A 19,097-nucleotide genomic window follows, 5' to 3' on the forward strand; every position below is an offset into this window, starting at 1 on the left:
CAAATTAACCAATAACGTTAACCGGAGTTGGTGAGACCGGCCCTAAGGGCCTCTTTCACCAATCTTCGGTTAAGTTAGTCAGGAGTTAACCCGCAGGAGAGCCAACTATAATTCAATGCTCAAAAAATAGTGAGTGTTCTTTGATCTAATATTCTTTTCGTGTTGTAGGTATCTTGATAGATAGATGAAATTGTAAGTAATATCTGATAATTAACGTAAATAAAAATGATTAAACAATCATTCGCTTAAATAAAAATTTTAATCGATTTATAATAAGCAGTTTAGTTCTTAGTCGTTAGCAATCGTAATGGTCGAGTTAACCGTCGGTTAACTTAATCGAAAATTGGTGAAAGAGGCCCTAAGCCAGATTAACGTCGCCGTGTAAACGTAGTAAGCGAATACGCAGTCCTAGTTATCGGCATTCAAATACATTCCTGTTTCGCTATAAGTAGTTGAAAGTAAGTAGTTGAAAGATATTTATTAGATTCGGAAAAATAAACGGAGACCGACTGATTTGAACTCGGGATCCCTTTACTAGAGATTAAGATACTTAAGCCCATTTTCTCCAACATGGTTCAATTCAGAGTTCCTGTAAACTGCGTTCAATTTTGAACGCAATTTAATCTTCGATCAACTTAATTTGTTTTTCTTCAATTTTATCTTGGTTCCAATCGTATATCCAATGTCTGCTAATTCCAATTAAATTTCTATCAAGTAATGTGATTAGTGCATAATGAGCATAATAGAAAGGATAAAAATTTGATGATAAAAGTATCGAGATGATCAACCAAAAAAAAAACTTCAAATAATCTTCAACTTCATGACGAAACTCGGACGGAAGAATATAAAAAAAACGTTGATTAATTTGTTAGTGGATAATAAAAATAGAGTTAATAAATATAATGATGAATAATGGAAAAGAAAAACTTGAAACTGAAATTTTAAAAATGCAATTGCAAAAAGAAAAATTGCAAGTTGAAATATTACAGAAAGAATTAGAGTTAAAAACTTTTATTTTAGAAAAAGAACAACGAAGATTAAAAATGTTATAAATATATATATATATATATATATATATATATAAAATATTTTTTTTATAGATAAAAGTTCTTAAATTTTTATTATTTTCGTAAATTAAAGCAAAATTTAATTTTATTTACAGTTATTTTTATTTATTTTCAAAAAATGTGTTGATTTTAATTTTCCTATTATCATAGGTATATTTTTGAATAACCAAAAATTAAACCTTACATTATTACAAGATTACTTACATTTATTATAAACTACTATTACTTGTATTTATTATAAACTACTGTTTTACTCATAGCCTTATATATAATTATCAAATAAAAGGTTTAATTTTTACTCGTTTTGCGATATAAATATGATCAAAAGAAAGTTTTATTTATTTGTCATAAATAAATAATAAATTAATTTGTCATAAATGTTATTTTATTTATTTACTGTACTAGCTTTTAATTATTTAACGATGAATATAGTTTGTTTAATAAAATAATATACTAAATACTGATATATTCACATACGTTTTGCGCTGTCTTCTGCTTAAACACCGTTCAAACTTGTTAACCGGCCAAAAATAGGCGTTCAGAATGAACGTCGTTTAACTAACTTGAACTTGTACAAAAAACTTGGTGGAACGCAAAATGTCATTGATCGGAGTTTAAACTCGGTTCAAATTTTGAAGCACGTTGGAAGTGTTACGTCCGTGTTCTCGTCAGGAGGAGGAGAACTCGGGTGGACGCACGGAACCTCCCCTTTTCTCGCGGAACGACGTCGTGATGCCGATCCGCGAGTCGAACGCGCGTTAAGGGGGGCAGGGATCGGGTCAGCGTCAGCGGCGCTATTACCCTTACCCGCGCCCGCGCTATTCGGTGGTCCGTTTTAGGTCAGAGAACCGAATCTCTTTGACCAGGGATGGACCTAGTGCGATCTTCAGGGAGCCGGGAACGGCGCGGGGTCAGGTTTAGGAGAAAAAAAAACTGTTTACTACCGAATTTTGATCAATTAATTTTAATAAGAAATAATAAACGTGAACTACAATCTTCTGTTCGTATACATAAAAGGTTAAAGTATTGATAACAAAAGAAATCTTGTACATACAAATATAAAAAAAACGACCGCGGGGAAGGAAAATCTCTTATATACCCAATTGCTCAAGTTGGGATAAGAAATTGGTGATAGCGAATGGGTCTATAGGATCGGGTTGTAGGTGTGGAGGAGGATTGGGGTGCGCGCTGCGGAATGCCTTAATCGGGACGAGGTAGGGGAGAGGATCGCGGGAAATGTACATTGGGACAGTATCGGTTATGGCATGCTTGGATATTTGGTCCCAGAATTGTTTGTCGGGTTTAAATTTCCTTGGGATGAAGAAGGTGCCGGGAGGTGGATGGGCGGAAGAGCGGGGGAACTGACGGACGAGGTGGAAGAACTTCTCCACGTCGAAATTTTCCGGAGTGCACTGCCTCTCGAATTCGGCTGCGGAACGGAGGGCGGAGGCGTATTGGTGGAGCGATATATTGGCTAGTTCCGGCTCTACTTCTACTAACCGCTCCGCGAGTTCTTCGGCGTGGCATTCGCGACGAATCCGTTTATTTGCCTTCTCGCGACGGTGTCGCAATGCCCGTTTCGTTGGTCCGTTCCGAATGGCATTTGTTTGGTTCACTATACAAATGAAGGTCAGATAAGAGAGAAGTTGAGGAATCGAAATAAGGCAGCTTCACCGAATCAATCGGCGGCTTGCCCGGTTGGAATGTTATGGAATCGGAGGAGGCAGCTTCATCGAGTTAATCGGCGGCTTGCCTGGTTAGAAGGTTGTGGAAATGATTGTGAAGTTAGGGAAGGCAGCTTCACCGAGTTAATCGGCGGCTTGCCCATTGGGAATGTTGGGGTGGTTTTAAGATAGATAAATTTTTGAGGAATAAGTAAATAAGATGTCGCGAACCAAACTGCCAGTTACCGCGGGAAAAATTGATAAGGTTGGACTTACTTTTTGTTGTAGCGGCCGGGGGCGGTGGTCGAAGAATGTAATTGCCCAGGCTGGATCACTGAATGGTTCGAGAATAAAGTCGCGCACAGATTCTAACTGTTACGGAAGGTGTCGACCTCGAGTGTATCAGGAAGAAGAGAGCGATCCGCTCCGAGTCGCGGTTTTTAAAGGGTTCCGGAGGGGTGGGAATATCTGAGGGCGTGATGGATTTCCGTGTTGGCTTGTCAAATGATAATTTAGGAAAATTATGAATATAAAGGAAGGAGGGAAGCGGTGTCCTATGATTTGTGGTCGTTTTTCCATTTTCAGATTTCCCAGCGAATGATAGAATTAGTTTTTAGATAGATAGAATTTATTAATAAAAATTCTCCCGCTAGTTCGCACTCTTAATCGCTCATTGGTGTGCCAGCCAACGGCCACTAATCAGTTCTTCTTGATGCTTTTTTGTGTTTCCCCACCAATGTGGGGAGTGTCATCCCCGAACGATCCAACGCGTTTCTTATCCGTTAGGAATTTGCTTTTGTTAATAAAAATTTTTTTTATTGGTAAGTCGTAAACTTGTCGGCGCCGACAAGGCTGTTTACCAAGGATTTTTTGATAGTGAGACATATCTCGGGAGAACGATTGTTTATTTAGAATTTTTTTTTTTGTTTGATTGGGTTATTTTTCTTTGATCGTTCGAAGTGCCCATTTATGGATTAGCAGCCGTTAAATTTTTCCTTCCCGAAAGAGAAGAATTTGTGAAGTCCCCCGGACGTAACACCCCCCGACTTAGACAAATGTTGGGAGTGCACAACATTTGCAACAGTAGGACAATAATTCTTCGCTTTCGGTCCCCTTTTTTTGTGAAGAAGAAGGAAGGAACAGGCGACCACCAAAACCCCTTCCTTATTCCCTCGTTCTTCCTCGTCTTCGCTTACTTAATTAACGTTACATTGTTTTCTCGATACTGTTTAAAATTAAGTTGTGCGCATCATTCACTCTCTCCTTTCCTCTAGGTTTTTTTTTCAGAAAAATATCTTAAATGTTTCATGTCTGACATTTGTTAATGCGTATTTTTTCGAAGTGGTTTATTTCTTCTTGTTGTGGAGAGTGAAGAATGCGCGAGACCTTGCATGCTGGGATGCTTGGTTTAGATAAGAAGAATACTATTACTAGTGTTATCATTATTATCATCATTATTATTATTGTTATGTAAAAAAAAACAAATTCGGAAGAATTATAAAATTTTCGAAAGGGTTTATGGTAAGTTTGGCTTAACTCTATTCCTTATATAGTGTTCAAGAGTAAGGAAATGATTTTATATAACGAACGATCTGTTTTTTTTCTTTTTTTTTATATATATATATATTACGTGAGTACCACTAGTCGCGTCCCGCTTGGCTTGGAATTATTTTTCCATGTTGTGCATTCCAAGATGGTTTTTCTATCCTCTTTCCCCGGTTTTTTTTTTTTTTTTTTTTTTTTTTTTTCGGGATCTTAATGCAAATGGTCAAGCCGTGGCCATTAGGCGTGTTAGTGCTCCGTACCTGCCTCAGTCATTGCGTGTCGTCTGATTATATGGTATGTTTGTTATATTAAATAAGGTGACGTTCGCATGACAATTTATTTGACTGGGCAATTATATATGTAGGATTATTATCCTGCCACGGACTTGTTAATATTATGCTACAGTTCAGGATTGGTAATTGCAGGTGAGGAGAGAAAAATAAAAATAATAAGCGCTCTCGCTCTCCAGTAGGCACTCAAGCAACACCGATATGAATAAGGAATTAATCATCTTACATTTCCTCTCTCTTTACGCCACAAAAGGAAAAAATGTAATATAGTAAGTTTAATAATAAAGGAAGTGGATGATATATGTATACAAGGAGCTCAAGTAATTATAATTAAATCCTTATTAAATTATAATGTTTATAGTTGTTCAACTTAAACATTACTTTATTGACTAAATAAGTATACGAGATAAAAAAAAAAAAAAAGGTATAGCTAACAGAAATAAGGATAGTATAATAAAACAAAGGTTGTATAATTGAATATTTAAACAAAAGTTGTATAATTAACGAAGGTTGTATAATTGAGTAATAAAACAAAGATTGTTTAATTGAGTATATAAACTAAAAAAATTTTTTTTTTTTTTTTTTTTTTTTTTTTTTTTTTTAGATTGCTGGGAAGGTATCCACGATTCGGGCCTCTTTCTCGACTCGTGCCTCCCCTAGAGATACCAATGCGTCACGAAGGTTCGTGACCCCCCAGTCGTCCTCGTGCGGCAAGACCAATTTGACCATTGCGGCCCCATTTTCCAATGGACGCACGATATTAATGTATCCACTGCGTCCCTCGGCTAAGATTCGGCACAGAGCTCTCGTTTTCTTGGGCCAAAATCTAGTTGGTTTAGCCGGTCCTGTATAGGCTAGTCCGCAGGTAAGAGCCTGCCATCTTAACTCCTGGAAACGTCCTTCCAGGCGGAAGATTTGATGGAATGATCTCCACACCTGGCGTCCTATGTCTCTGAGATCGATCCGGGCGGTCCTCTGGGCCGGATTGACTCCCGTAATCAATCCCCTTTGCCATACGTCGCCGTCTTTTATGGCAACAGGCTTGTCTTCCTCTATGTCGTCGGGCCAGCAAGTGAGTTCTTTTGATTTGCGGTTCATTCGGAAATTAAGTTCTTCCGATAGATCTTGCAGAGCTGGTTCTCCATTTTTTAGCCGCACCCAAAACAAGAGCGGAGATTCTACTCGTAGAATCTTACACTCGAGACGCCCGCGAGTCAAACAGCTGGTATCGATAGCTTCCATTTTTCTCTTCTCCCTTTTATTTTTATGTTCTTCACTTCTAAAAAGTTTAATAATTGTTAGGTGGTTGAAAAGAGGGGATAGTAAATAGGAGAAGGAAAGAAAAGAGGTTGTTTTGTTGATATTATGTTTTTAGTTCGAACGAAAATCCTGGTTTTTCCTCTGGTGGTAATAAAGGGTATACTTGGTTTTCCGGGGTCTTACTATACAGGTCAGACTCTGGTGCGCTGGCCTGTTCGGGTTTTTGAACCCCTTTTGTGCCTAATAGTAATAAAAGATGAGTAATAGAGTCCCAGATGGCGCCCAGTAAATGTATGGACCATCCATATACGGTATGCAAAGCGTAACCATGTACGATCGTGTCTATCATTAGTTTTATGATTCTCCCGGTGAGGTATATTCCAATTACCCCGGCGCTGATATTGCCGAAAATTAAGAATTTATTCCAAAATTCTTTCCATGCGGATGCAGCGATTTTTGTTATGGATGCTTCGTCTAATAAATTTGAAAATGATCCTCCGTTCAGGGAGATTGGTTGTCCCATCATCCGCCTGGCTACCGTGTTGAGCACCGCCGGTCGCTCAGCAGGGAACAATATGTGATCGCGTAGATCATTGAGATCATTTTCGATGTATATTCCGCTTGTAGCGAGCGATCCAGGGCTAACATATTTCCACGTAGGTTTGGTCATAGGTTTCATAATTGTGGGCGGCAATGATTCCACAGGTTTAGGCATAAGTTTATACCATGAATCTCCTAGGTGATACATAGTAGGTGCGAAAGAGTTGCAATTTATTTGAGTCCCCTGTCGCAATAGTACATGGGTCTGCGGCGTTAAATAAGGTTTCGTTTTCCCGCATGACTGGTAGCTGATTATAACAGTTGTCAGTTCTTGTGATTTTTACTTCCACGGGTACGCATTTTACGATGTGTATTACTTCTCCGGCTAACAGGGCCATATATCCAGGTCCTTTCATTAAGTAATAAGCAAAGATATCGGGTGTTTGAGTGGCTATAGCTAAAGCGTTTTTTAACATTCCCTGCTCTAGTTCACACTGTTGCAAAAGGATATTTCTGTATAATTGATTTATCTGCGTACGGATGTGCTTTTCGACGTATACGAATTTGGAATTCATGTAGGTGAATATGTCGAGGTTAGAGACACGCGTTCGTTGTTTGAAAATCGTTACGCCACGCGAGGTTTCGAAGATGATTAATTTAGGATGTTCGGTTCGAGTGAGTGTATAGCCGCATGTTGCGTATTTTCCTTTGCTAGTCAAGGCGAAAGTTGTATCTTGTGCAGTTAATGAATAGACTATTAGTTGTTGTTCATTTACGTTATCTATTATTTTGTCTGCAATCCCACTGTACAATACTCCATAATTGTTGAATTTACAAGTGTCGGCGGGCACTGGATCCCAATAGGTCTCACCTCCTTCTATATCTATGCAATGGGTGGTAGTGAGTTCACAGGCCACTCCGGATCTGAGTAGCACTCGATTACTATTTATTCGTACGTCGGCTATGTATTCTTGTAGTGAGATTTTTACGCTGGCGAGTACCACGACGTCAGTCCACGTGCCGTACGGATCCGAATATGTGCTCCCCTTGCACGATCCATCGGCGTCTACGTGTCCTGCCAATGTTACTGGTCGGGCAGTGGTATGATTCGGTTTTAATCCAGTGATATATCCGTTATGTAACTGATAAGTTCCGTAAGAATGCATTCGTTGGCACACTTCACGTGATGTTTCTTCTATATATGAATATTTGCCATTCAACACATCCATGGAATGGGAAAACATTCCGCATTTTTTTATTAATCTGTCTATTTCGACTTTGCATTGAATAACCTTTACTGACTCGAATTCGTTTATTTGTAGAAGTTGTATATAGACATTAGTTGAATTTACATTTTGTGGCGGAATGTCGCATTCCTCGATATTTAGTAGAGATAAGGTTGTTAGATTTGTTGAGGGCGAGCTGCAGTCATAGCCTATTATCCCATGCGTTTTATGAAACCGGATTGTTAAAATTGTTATTATTACTGCCCAGCAATTATGGAGATCCATCTGGAAAAGGTTATGTTTTTTCTTGTTATTTATCTGGAGGTAATTTAATATGCGAAATTCGTAAACGATTAGGGTGGACAATTCGACTATTTTTCTTTATTCTAATTTTTACGTTATTTTTATTTAATATTTCTAATACTTCGTGTGTTCCGGTATACTGATCCCCAAATTTACCCGGTTTAGGTCCCTTTAATAGAAAAACGTAATCCCCAGATTTAAAGGTTTGAGGGTTGATTTTTTTGTCATAATATTTCTTTGATTTATGTTTCGCCTCGATGATATTTTCACGCGCGTTCCCTCGAAGGTTATGGAGTAGAGTGACTAAGGTTACCAAATAGTCATCGTAACTAGTTAATTTATCTTCTGGTGCTAGAAATTTTTCCGAAGGTATTCTTGCAATTTTTCCAAATATTAATTCGTATGGAGTATGTTTTGTAGCTTCGTGTACACAGGTGTTATAATTAAACATTGCGAGGCTAACCCATCGGTCCCATTGTTCTTGTTCGTTTGCATATTGTTTAAGATACTCTCCTAGTGCGTGATGCGATCGCTCTAGAGATCCATTAGATTGAGGATGGAAGGCGGTTGTACGAAACTTACGAATTCTAAAAAGTTTTGCAATCTTTCTCATTAAGTCGCTGACAAAATTTCTTCCCTGATCGGTTAGTATGGCTTTGGGTGCTCCGAATATACAAATGAATTTATTAACAAAAGCCTCGGCTATTGTTTCAGAGGTTTGATTTGGTAGGGGAATTCCCATGCTGAATTTAGTCAGTTGATCTTGCAGTGTCAAAATGTATTCATTTCCTCTCTCAGTTTTTTGTAGAGGCCCGACAATATCCATTGCTACTTTGTCGAAGGCTGTTCCCGGAGTATCGGTAATTATCATGGGCTGTTTCGTTTTAACGCGTACTAACTTTTTCAGTTGGCATTGTAAGCATTGCTGAATATACCGTTGGACATCAGATTTTATATTTTCCCAATAGTAATTATGCTTGATTCTGTTATACGTTTTAGTAACGCCTCTATGTCCACCTGTAGGTGAGCAATGTGTTTCGCCTATTATAGAAGGGCGAAGATCTTTCGGAGGATATTTTACTAATCCGTTACAAATAATTAGTTTAGTTAATGAGTCGAGAAAGGTCATTTGTAATTGTGTCTTAATATTGCTCCAAGGAATATTGCAAATGAAGTCCGTTTTAGCAATGCTAATAGTTCCTAATTTTAATTCCTCTGTTATTTTTCGTAATTCCATCAGAGTTTGCGTTATATAATTTAAAATCATTGTTGGCCCTTCTCTCGACCCTTCCTCAATGGGTAAGGCCACATGAAAGTAGTTTTTGCGTTTTACAATCTGCGGTCTACACAGAGCGAGTTTATTGAAGGTAGGCAATTCGTTGCGCTCGAGTAATTTTCGTGCTCCAGAATCCAATGGGTTTCCGTTGACATCGACAAAATATGCTATATTATCTTTCCGCAAAAATAATAATTCGCGGGAATCGACAACATTGTTTTTTATTAGCTTATGGCCAATGATAGTTGGTTTAAGTTTATCTATACTGTTAAGCTCTTCGTTCTCTTCGTTAGTTATTTCGCTTCCTCCTTCGTCGTCACTCTCTTTTTCCGTGTCGCTTTTGTTGGCTTGATCCGCGATTTCTTTGGGTTGCATTGAATTTAAGTGTTTATTTCGTTCATTTATCGTTTGGCTGCGAGTGAGCATTCTTCTGGCTCTCGGTGGATCGTGTATTAATGCTTTCTCTGTCTGCTGCACTGGTAATTCATCCAGTTCTTCTTGTGTAAAGGGTATGGAATCCGTATTATCTTTAAACAGATGGTCGTCAGGTAATAAATTTTCTGTTTGCTCGTCATCTGAAAGATATAACTCGAAGTTTTCGTCCTCTTCTATTTCTTCCTCCTCGTCGGATTCTTCTAACATTTTAGAAATTATTTCTGCATCCTTTGCTTCGTTGGGATTCAAAGTTTTGCGACCAATAATTGCCTTGCAGTTCACTTCTTCGAAATTCACCGGATTCCTGGATAACGCATCAGCATTTACGTTAGTTTTTCCTGCTTTGTATACGACATCGTAATCGTATTCGGCTAATTTTAATCTCCATCGTAATATTCTCATGTTGGTATCTTGAGCGTTTTTAAACCACAATAAAGGTTTATGATCTGTGACTAAAGTAAATTTTCGGCCGTATAAATATGGGCGGAAATGCTTAACACAGTATAATATAGCCAGCGCTTCCTTCTCGTATGTATCGTATTTTAATTCATTATCAGTTAGAGTTCGTGACGCATACGCGACTGGTCGGTCCTTATTTATTTCACCTTGCGACAATATTCCTCCTACGGCTACTCCGGAAGCGTCGGTGGTTAGGATAAAAGGCTTTGAAAAATCAGGATATTGCAACACGGGTTCTTCACATAATCTTTGTTTTAATTTTTCGAATGATTCTTCTTGTTCTTGTGTCCACTCGAAACGTACGTCATTTTTTAATAAATTTGTCAAGGGTTTTGCTAATTTAGAAAAATTAGAGATAAATCGTCTGTAATATCCCGCTAGTCCTAGAAATTGTTTAATGTTTCGGGGTGTCTTAGGTCTAGGAAATCGTCGTACGGCCTCTAATTTTTTTGGGTCGGGTTTAACTCCGTTTTTGCCTATGACGTGTCCCAAATAAGTTACTTCGGATTTTAAAAATTCACATTTGTCGGGCTGTAATTTTAAATTTGCTTCGCGTAGTTTATCTATTAAAAGATTATATTTTCTCTCATGCTCTTCTAATGATGACGCGTAGATAACTATATCGTCCATATAAACAAATAATTCCTTTCCTTGTAATCCTGATAAAACTAAATCCATTAATCGTTGGAAGGTAGCAGGAGCATTTTTTAATCCAAATGGCATTCTATCAAATTCATAATGCCCAAAAGGTGTTGTGAAAGCGATTTTATGGCTATCTGCTGGATTCATTTTTATTTGATGAAATCCTGAGGCTAGATCGCATACCGAAAAATATCGAGCTCCTCCCAATTGATCTAAGATATCGACTATATTTGGTAGTGGATACGCATCTCCGATAGTTTTGTCATTTAATGCCCGGAAATCTAATACCATTCTCCATCGTTTATTTCCTTGGGAATCTTCTTTCTTGGGTACAATCCATATGGGCGTATTGTAAGGTGACTGTGAAGGTTTTACTATGCCCCCCTCTAGCAGCTCTTCTACTTGTTTGTTTATTTCCTCTTTGTGAACTTGCGGAAATCTATACTGACGGGTGTTAATCGGCTGATCATCTGTTGTAGATATTTTATGTCGTAAAACATTAGTCGCTGTCAGTTTTTCCTCAGGTATATGGAACCTGTCTTGACTATTAATTATAAGATTTATCACATTCTCTTTTTCATAATTATTCAAGTGCTCTAGTCGTAATAATTCTATAATTTTTGTGAGTCTATCCTTTTGGTTTTCTTCCGATAGTATTAAGCATTTGATAGCTTCGTTTTCCTTGTTATTATCTTGTATCCCTTGTATAACTTTCTCTTTATGTTTTGATTTGCGCTTACGTATACATTCATCTACTATCACTTGAGATTGATTTTGTCTTAATTTAAAAATTCTCGAGGACGGTTTTTTATTTTTCATTCCTAATTTGCCGCGGTTTATTTCATTCGACTTATTTATTTGTATTCTTTCCATAAGCTCTTTAGCGGTAATATCAGAGGGTTCATTTTTTTCATTCGTTTTTTCTGAGGACATCCCAACTCTCGGGAATTTATCACCCTTTAGCGAGACTGAGGCATTAGTATTGTCGTTTTCATTTAGGCAGAATCGTGTCGGATTACGTAGTGAGGTTTGGTAACTTCCCTCCTCGTAACCGATGGAGCGGGAAAATGCTCGAGAAGTGCGGAAACTTTCATCGGCAATTCCAGAATTAACTTTTGAAGTGATTCGACAATTTTCACCTCCAAGGAACTCAAAATTTTTTAAATTTTCGGACGAGGTTTGGTAACTTCCCTCTCCGAGGATTTTGGGATGGGAGGATATCTCAGAGGAGGTTTGGTAACTTCCCTCTTGCTGAGTATCGAAATTATGATTTCTCATTTTGTTTCCTCTCATTTTAATTTCATTTTTATTTTTGACCTTTAAATTTTTATTAATTTTATCTCTATTTATGGAAATTTTAATTTCTTTATTATTTATATTTCCGTCCTCTTTTGTCTTTGCATTCTCTCTTTCGTTCTCATTTTTATTTTCATTTTTATTTTCGTTAACAATTTCAATATTCATAATCTCGTCTTCCTCTCTACTTATTTCATTTTCGTTTAACAATTCTTTTTTATGGTCAATATGTTTGGTCTCTCTTGGAAAGGAATTTAGGTGTGAAGTTGTTAATTCTTCGTGATAATCTAATGTCTTTATTCTGGTTTCACACAGGTCGACCATCTCATTCAGAGGTCTAAGATTTATGGTCGGCACCCTGACTTCTACTTCTTCGTCCCGCGTGTTTATGATATTTAAGTATGCTTTCCCTGAGACATTTTCCACGATCATGTCCCCTAGATAGATTCCGTAAGTAATCTTCAATTTTGGTACATATCCAATTTTGACATTAGGGTTGCCAACTCTTACATAAAATAATTCTGATCTGGGTGATACTACTATAGTTTCTGGTGACAGAAAAGGTACTTGGATACCGGATACATCTATACATCCTTGTGCATAATCAATTTTCGATGATGTTTGTTTAAAGAAATCGTTGCCTAATATACCAGCTTGCGGTATCGGAAAGTCGTCGGGTACTATGTGGAAATTTACTGAGGTGTCGAAAAGGCTTAGCGTAGTTTCGCCAAGAGTAAAGATCGGATAATCGTTTATTCCGTTTAATTTTAGAATGTTACAATAATTAATGCGTACTCCCTCAGGTATAAAATTTTTTTTAATTATATTAGGTCCGGAACCAGTGTCTAACATAAGAGTTATGTGAGGGACTGTTTTTTGTATTTCTACCTGAACGGTCGGCACGCGACTGTGTTTATCGAGGTTTACCGCTACTGAGCGAGCGTTCGGAGCGTTTTTTATTGAGGCGCCGAAGATGTCGACGGGCGTGGAATCCGTTCGGTCCCCTGTTGCACGCCCGGCTTCGAGGGGCCGTTGGAGTTTACCGAATCTTTTGCCATTCTTCGATTATTACTTGCGATGCGCAATTCACAGTTTTCGAGGAGATGCCCTTGCGCTTTGCAATATCGGCAAAATGATGTGTTATTATCGCTTGTAGTTCGATCCATTTTAGATCTGCAATCCCTAGCAGTGTGCCCTGCGGTGTTACAATTCTGGCAAATAATTCTGGCTTTATTTTCTGTCATGCGCAGTTCGTTTTGCTTTTTCCAGCAGTTATTAGCTGAGTGTCCCTGTCTATCGCACCACTGGCAAATCAAGAGAGGCTTGTTTTGATTAGTACTACGGCATGACTTCGCGTTATGACCGGTTTTAGAGCACAATTGACAGACAATCGTATTTTCTCGTATCACGTTAACAGTTCGTCGTAATTGCGGGTCGCGCATTCGACATTTACTAGCATCGTGACCACGTTTTTTGCAAATCTGACATATTAGTATTTCGTAATTCTGCTGTGAATTCTGAATGAATTTTCTACAGTTACTGGCTAAATGTCCGTCTTTATAACAAATTTGGCAAGTTTCGCGTTGTAAGTTCATTTTTGCGATATTACCACGCCGTAAATCTGACATCGCGCGTAATTCTCTCTCTATGCGTATCGCGTCGGCTACGGCTGCTTTAACATCCATCTGTGAATTTCTTAATATTCTCTGTTCGATCTCCGGTTTTAACCCCTTGATAAAGCATTTACACATATCTCTTTCTAACGAATCTTTAATATTCTGTTCGGGGAGAGAAGGTCCCGAACTTCGATATGCTTCGAGTATTTGCTTTCCCAAAATTTTTACTCTATTCGCGTATGTTATTATATCTTCGTCGTTCCCTTGATAGACACATCCCAATTCTCCTTGTAATTGATAGACATTTTTCGAAGGATCGTAAATTTGTTTTAAATATTTAGTGATTTGAGCGACATTGTTAAAGTCTTGATCCTGAATAGTTCGACGTGCCTCTCCGATTATACGTGTTCTAATGATTTTAGCAAATTGGGGCTCAGCCTCATCGGGAAGCATAGATTTCGCCTCCTCGCAACCCTCGATAAAATAATTCAATGGAATATTTTGTCCATCGAAGTATGGAATGGCGTCGACGGCGTATTTTAGCGTAGCGAAAGGATTATTTTGTGCCATTTTTAAAGATTCTAGGTTTTTTGCCTTTTCGTCGAAATTATCGGAACTATTACTAGTTAATGACGTTTCGCGTGTGGAAATATTAGATTCAAACGTTTCGCAAACAGTTTCGAATCGCTCCTCCGCTATCGAAGTGTCCTCCAGAGAAAAAGTGACGTGTTTGGAAGCGAGGAATTTAGATGGAGTGGATGTGTGCACTGTTTTCGACGCGCCTGGCTTGGGTTTACCGCCACACTCTAAACCGAGTTTATAAAGTTCATCTACTTCGGACTTATTCGAACTTGACCTCGTACTCATTTCCGCTAAAGATCGCACTTTTTAAATCCCGGACGAGCCCCCAATTTTTCTAGCTCTGTTACGTCCGTGTTCTCGTCAGGAGGAGGAGAACTCGGGTGGACGCACGGAACCTCCCCTTTTCTCGCGGAACGACGTCGTGATGCCGATCCGCGAGTCGAACGCGCGTTAAGGGGGGCAGGGATCGGGTCAGCGTCAGCGGCGCTATTACCCTTACCCGCGCCCGCGCTATTCGGTGGTCCGTTTTAGGTCAGAGAACCGAATCTCTTTGACCAGGGATGGACCTAGTGCGATCTTCAGGGAGCCGGGAACGGCGCGGGGTCAGGTTTAGGAGAAAAAAAAACTGTTTACTACCGAATTTTGATCAATTAATTTTAATAAGAAATAATAAACGTGAACTACAATCTTCTGTTCGTATACATAAAAGGTTAAAGTATTGATAACAAAAGAAATCTTGTACATACAAATATAAAAAAAACGACCGCGGGGAAGGAAAATCTCTTATATACCCAATTGCTCAAGTTGGGATAAGAAATTGGTGATAGCGAATGGGTCTATAGGATCGGGTTGTAGGTGTGGAGGAGGATTGGGGTGCGCGGAATGCCTTAATCGGGACGAGGTAGGGGAGAGGATCGCGGGAAATGTACATTGGGACAGTATCGGTTATGGCATGCTTGGATATTTGGTCCCAGAATTGTTTGTCGGGTTTAAATTTCCTTGGGATGAAGAAGGTGCCGGGAGGTGGATGGGCGGGAGAGCGGGGGAACTGACGGACGAGGTGGAAGAACTTCTCCACGTCGAAATTTTCCGGAGTGCACTGCCTCTCGAATTCGGCTGCGGAACGGAGGGCGGAGGCGTATTGGTGGAGCGATATATTGGCTAGTTCCGGTTCTACTTCTACTAACCACTCCGCGAGTTCTTCGGCGTGGCATTCGCGACGAATCCGTTTATTTGCCTTCTCGCGACGGTGTCGCAATGCCCGTTTCGTTGGTCCGTTCCGAATGGCATTTGTTTGGTTCACTATACAAATGAAGGTCAGATAAGAGAGAAGTTGAGGAATCGAAATAAGGCAGCTTCACCGAATCAATCGGCGGCTTGCCCGGTTGGAATGTTATGGAATCGGAGGAGGCAGCTTCACCGAGTTAATCGGCGGCTTGCCTGGTTAGAAGGTTGTGGAAATGATTGTGAAGTTAGGGAAGGCAGCTTCACCGAGTTAATCGGCGGCTTGCCCATTGGGAATGTTGGGGTGGTTTTAAGATAGATAAATTTTTGAGGAATAAGTAAATAAGATGTCGCGAACCAAACTGCCAGTTACCGCGGGAAAAATTGATAAGGTTGGACTTACTTTTTGTTGTAGCGGCCGGGGGCGGTGGTCGAAGAATGTAATTGCCCAGGCTGGATCACTGAATGGTTCGAGAATAAAGTCGCGCACAGATTCTAACTGTTACGGAAGGTGTCGACCTCGAGTGTATCAGGAAGAAGAGAGCGATCCGCTCCGAGTCGCGGTTTTTAAAGGGTTCCGGAGGGGTGGGAATATCTGAGGGCGTGATGGATTTCCGTGTTGGCTTGTCAAATGATAATTTAGGAAAATTATGAATATAAAGGAAGGAGGGAAGCGGTGTCCTATGATTTGTGGTCGTTTTTCCATTTTCAGATTTCCCAGCGAATGATAGAATTAGTTTTTAGATAGATAGAATTTATTAATAAAAATTCTCCCGCTAGTTCGCACTCTTAATCGCTCATTGGTGTGCCAGCCAACGGCCACTAATCAGTTCTTCTTGATGCTTTTTTGTGTTTCCCCACCAATGTGGGGAGTGTCATCCCCGAACGATCCAACGCGTTTCTTATCCGTTAGGAATTTGCTTTTGTTAATAAAAATTTTTTTTTATTGGTAAGTCGTAAACTTGTCAGCGCCGACAAGGCTGTTTACCAAGGATTTTTTGATAGTGAGACATATCTCGGGAGAACGATTGTTTATTTAGAGTTTTTTTTTTTGTTTGATTGGGTTATTTTTCTTTGATCGTTCGAAGTGCCCATTTATGGATTAGCAGCCGTTAAATTTTTCCTTCCCGAAAGAGAAGAATTTGTGAAGTCCCCCGGACGTAACAGAAGAAACGGACATTAGTCTGCACGAACGCGACGGCTCCTCCTCTCTGTTAGCTGTTTATATTCCGAATCTCTTTCTGCTTACAGTCGTCTATTTCTTATATAGTCTTACAGAGTTTAACAGATCTTGATATATTTCCATATCTATATCCGAAAATAATTAGAATGTATTATCATTGAAAAATTGTAATTTCTCAAGATCTTTCACAAGATTATCACTTCTCCTTAACATAAGCAATTTTCATAGGAAAATATAGAATGAACCCAATATATACGTATGTTTGCTCGTTGATTTTATGTTGTAGCCAGACCTAACTAATAATAAAAGTAGTCCGCATGAATTCGGAAAAAGTCTTTCGAAAGACGACACAAATGCGTGATTGCCAAAATTGCGATCAGTCTTTCGAAAGAAACGCATCGCGCGAGAATATTGCGAAAAGTCTATCAGCAAATTCCTCAATTTCGAATCAGGTGTGATATTGATCAATCAATATCACGCGATCAATCGACGCAACCGATCAGAATGCTGATCGGGCATCGACCAGTCTATATAACCAGCTACATAAGGCGAAGTCGGGAAAGTCGAAAATTACGTGCCGTTCGAAATCGAACTTACAATAATCGCACGAGATATTACCGAATCTCGTAGCGAAGTTCACGCGAGCCGTATCAGCATCTCAGGTAATTCGGGCGATACGCACCGAGTCGCTCGATGACGTTTAACCGTGTGTAAAATATAATCGTTAATATATCAAATATTTGTGCATTTGTTAGAATAAATCAATTAAAATAAAGAAAGTGTGTGTTAGTGAATTCAAGAAGATCCCTACATTCTTTTGATCCTGCTCGGAGTTCCAACTCCTTAGGCTTAACGAACCCGACTATCCCTAATATTAACGTCGTAGCCCATCCGGGGTACAACATTTGCTCATTTTTTTTTATATTAAAAACCAAATAGTTATCAATTTTTTAAATTTCAGATGTATAGTTGAACGATAAAAAACGTTTGAATAAATTTGTCGAAATAATGCACAAATATAAATCAATACATCATTTGAATTCATACTTATGTGACTTATACCGAGATTATATGATTAAATATGTTATAGATATGTGTGTACGAAATAAAACACGAATTTTTTTCCCTCCTGTCCAATAGTTTTAAATAGCGTAACCAATAGTTTTAAATAGCGTAACCAATAAATTACGATATTTAGCATTCCGTTGTAGAGCGCTAAGGCCTGTTCTATAATGCGTCGTGTGTCGGTGTCGCAAGATTTGAACATATAAGCATGCAGAAGGAATTGCCTATATTTCCTATAAGCCAAAAGTGTGTGCGAGAGAAAAAGATATGATACTCGTCTTTGCGCATGCGTCAAAATCGTAAGCAATAGCTTATTCACTGAAATTGATGAGAAACAATTATCTGCTGATATATTTGATCATAATTATTTATCAACATTAACAGTACTCAGTCCATGTCGATGACGTACTTAAATATATCAGAGGATTTGTTGAAAGTTATTAGGATATATTTGTCACATTTGTGCAACTTTTGTCATTGCAAAATCGACTGACTCAATTTTGATTATTGTCAAAAACAAAGGTAATTTAATTTTTCCTTCGGATGATATCATAAAAATAACACAATGCTCTGAAGCAGTTATTCGATCAAATTATAATATAATTTGCACTAAAAAAAATATTAAGACAATTGTGACTATGAAAGTGTTTAACGATGTTTGTCATTCAGTGTTTAATGACAGCACAATGACAGAACACATTTTGCAGCAAGATGTGTTTGACAACCATAAAACGCTACTTATTAAAAGCATAATTGTAATTTACGTTAATTTGCGTTTATTCCATGAGGCTAAGTGCGCTACCAATTCAATACAACAAAGATTATATTAGATGTAAGTTTACAAAATTGATTCATTTTAAACATCAATAAAAATTATTTTCTTGTGTTATAATGGTATATGTTAATATTTATTTGACATTTCACTACTATATCCCTATATAATATCATTTATGATAGCTTGTCATCTATTGTTCTTCACATCACACTATATATTACTTGTCTATAGTATTTGTCAATTCGCATGCGCAGAAAGAACGAGTATCACTCGTATATCTTTCTCTCTCGCACATACTTTGGACACACTTTCGGTGCCAATATTCCCTCTCCATGTCTATATCAAAGGTCGCAAGCCACAAGAATTGACCAGTCACAGTCGAATGTGGAGAGAATACTTGATTATGATTGGTCCATTCTTACGGCTCACGACTACGACATCAACACACGATGCATTGTAGAACAGCCTAAGAAAATAGACAAATACGATTGGTACACAGCATGTACACAGGTCACTTTTTTTACATGCCATGGGACAGGAGAGAAATTATTTACACGTAGCGAAAAACGCAGTCTGCTAGTTCTGATTAGTTCCGCGGTTACGTATACACGGCAAATATGGCCTCATAGGACTCCACTATAATTCGATA

At 38.6% G+C, this 19,097-nt stretch overlaps 1 protein-coding gene across 1 annotated transcript; it reads right to left on the reverse strand.

Moving 5' to 3' along the window:
- Positions 1–5,909: 5,909 nt before the first annotated feature.
- Positions 5,910–8,831, reverse strand: LOC148936912 (uncharacterized). The gene is given in 2 exon segments (XM_089075651.1): positions 5,910–6,647; positions 6,649–8,831. Coding segments are annotated over 2 exon segments (1,947 nt in total). The 5' UTR covers positions 7,878–8,831; the 3' UTR covers positions 5,910–5,929.
- Positions 8,832–19,097: the final 10,266 nt, after the last annotated feature.

Source organism: Pogonomyrmex barbatus, unplaced genomic scaffold (assembly GCF_055798465.1).
Source record: "Pogonomyrmex barbatus isolate J1 unplaced genomic scaffold, ASM5579846v1 scaffold19, whole genome shotgun sequence".
In the NCBI taxonomy this organism is placed as follows: Eukaryota; Metazoa; Arthropoda; class Insecta; order Hymenoptera; family Formicidae; genus Pogonomyrmex; species Pogonomyrmex barbatus.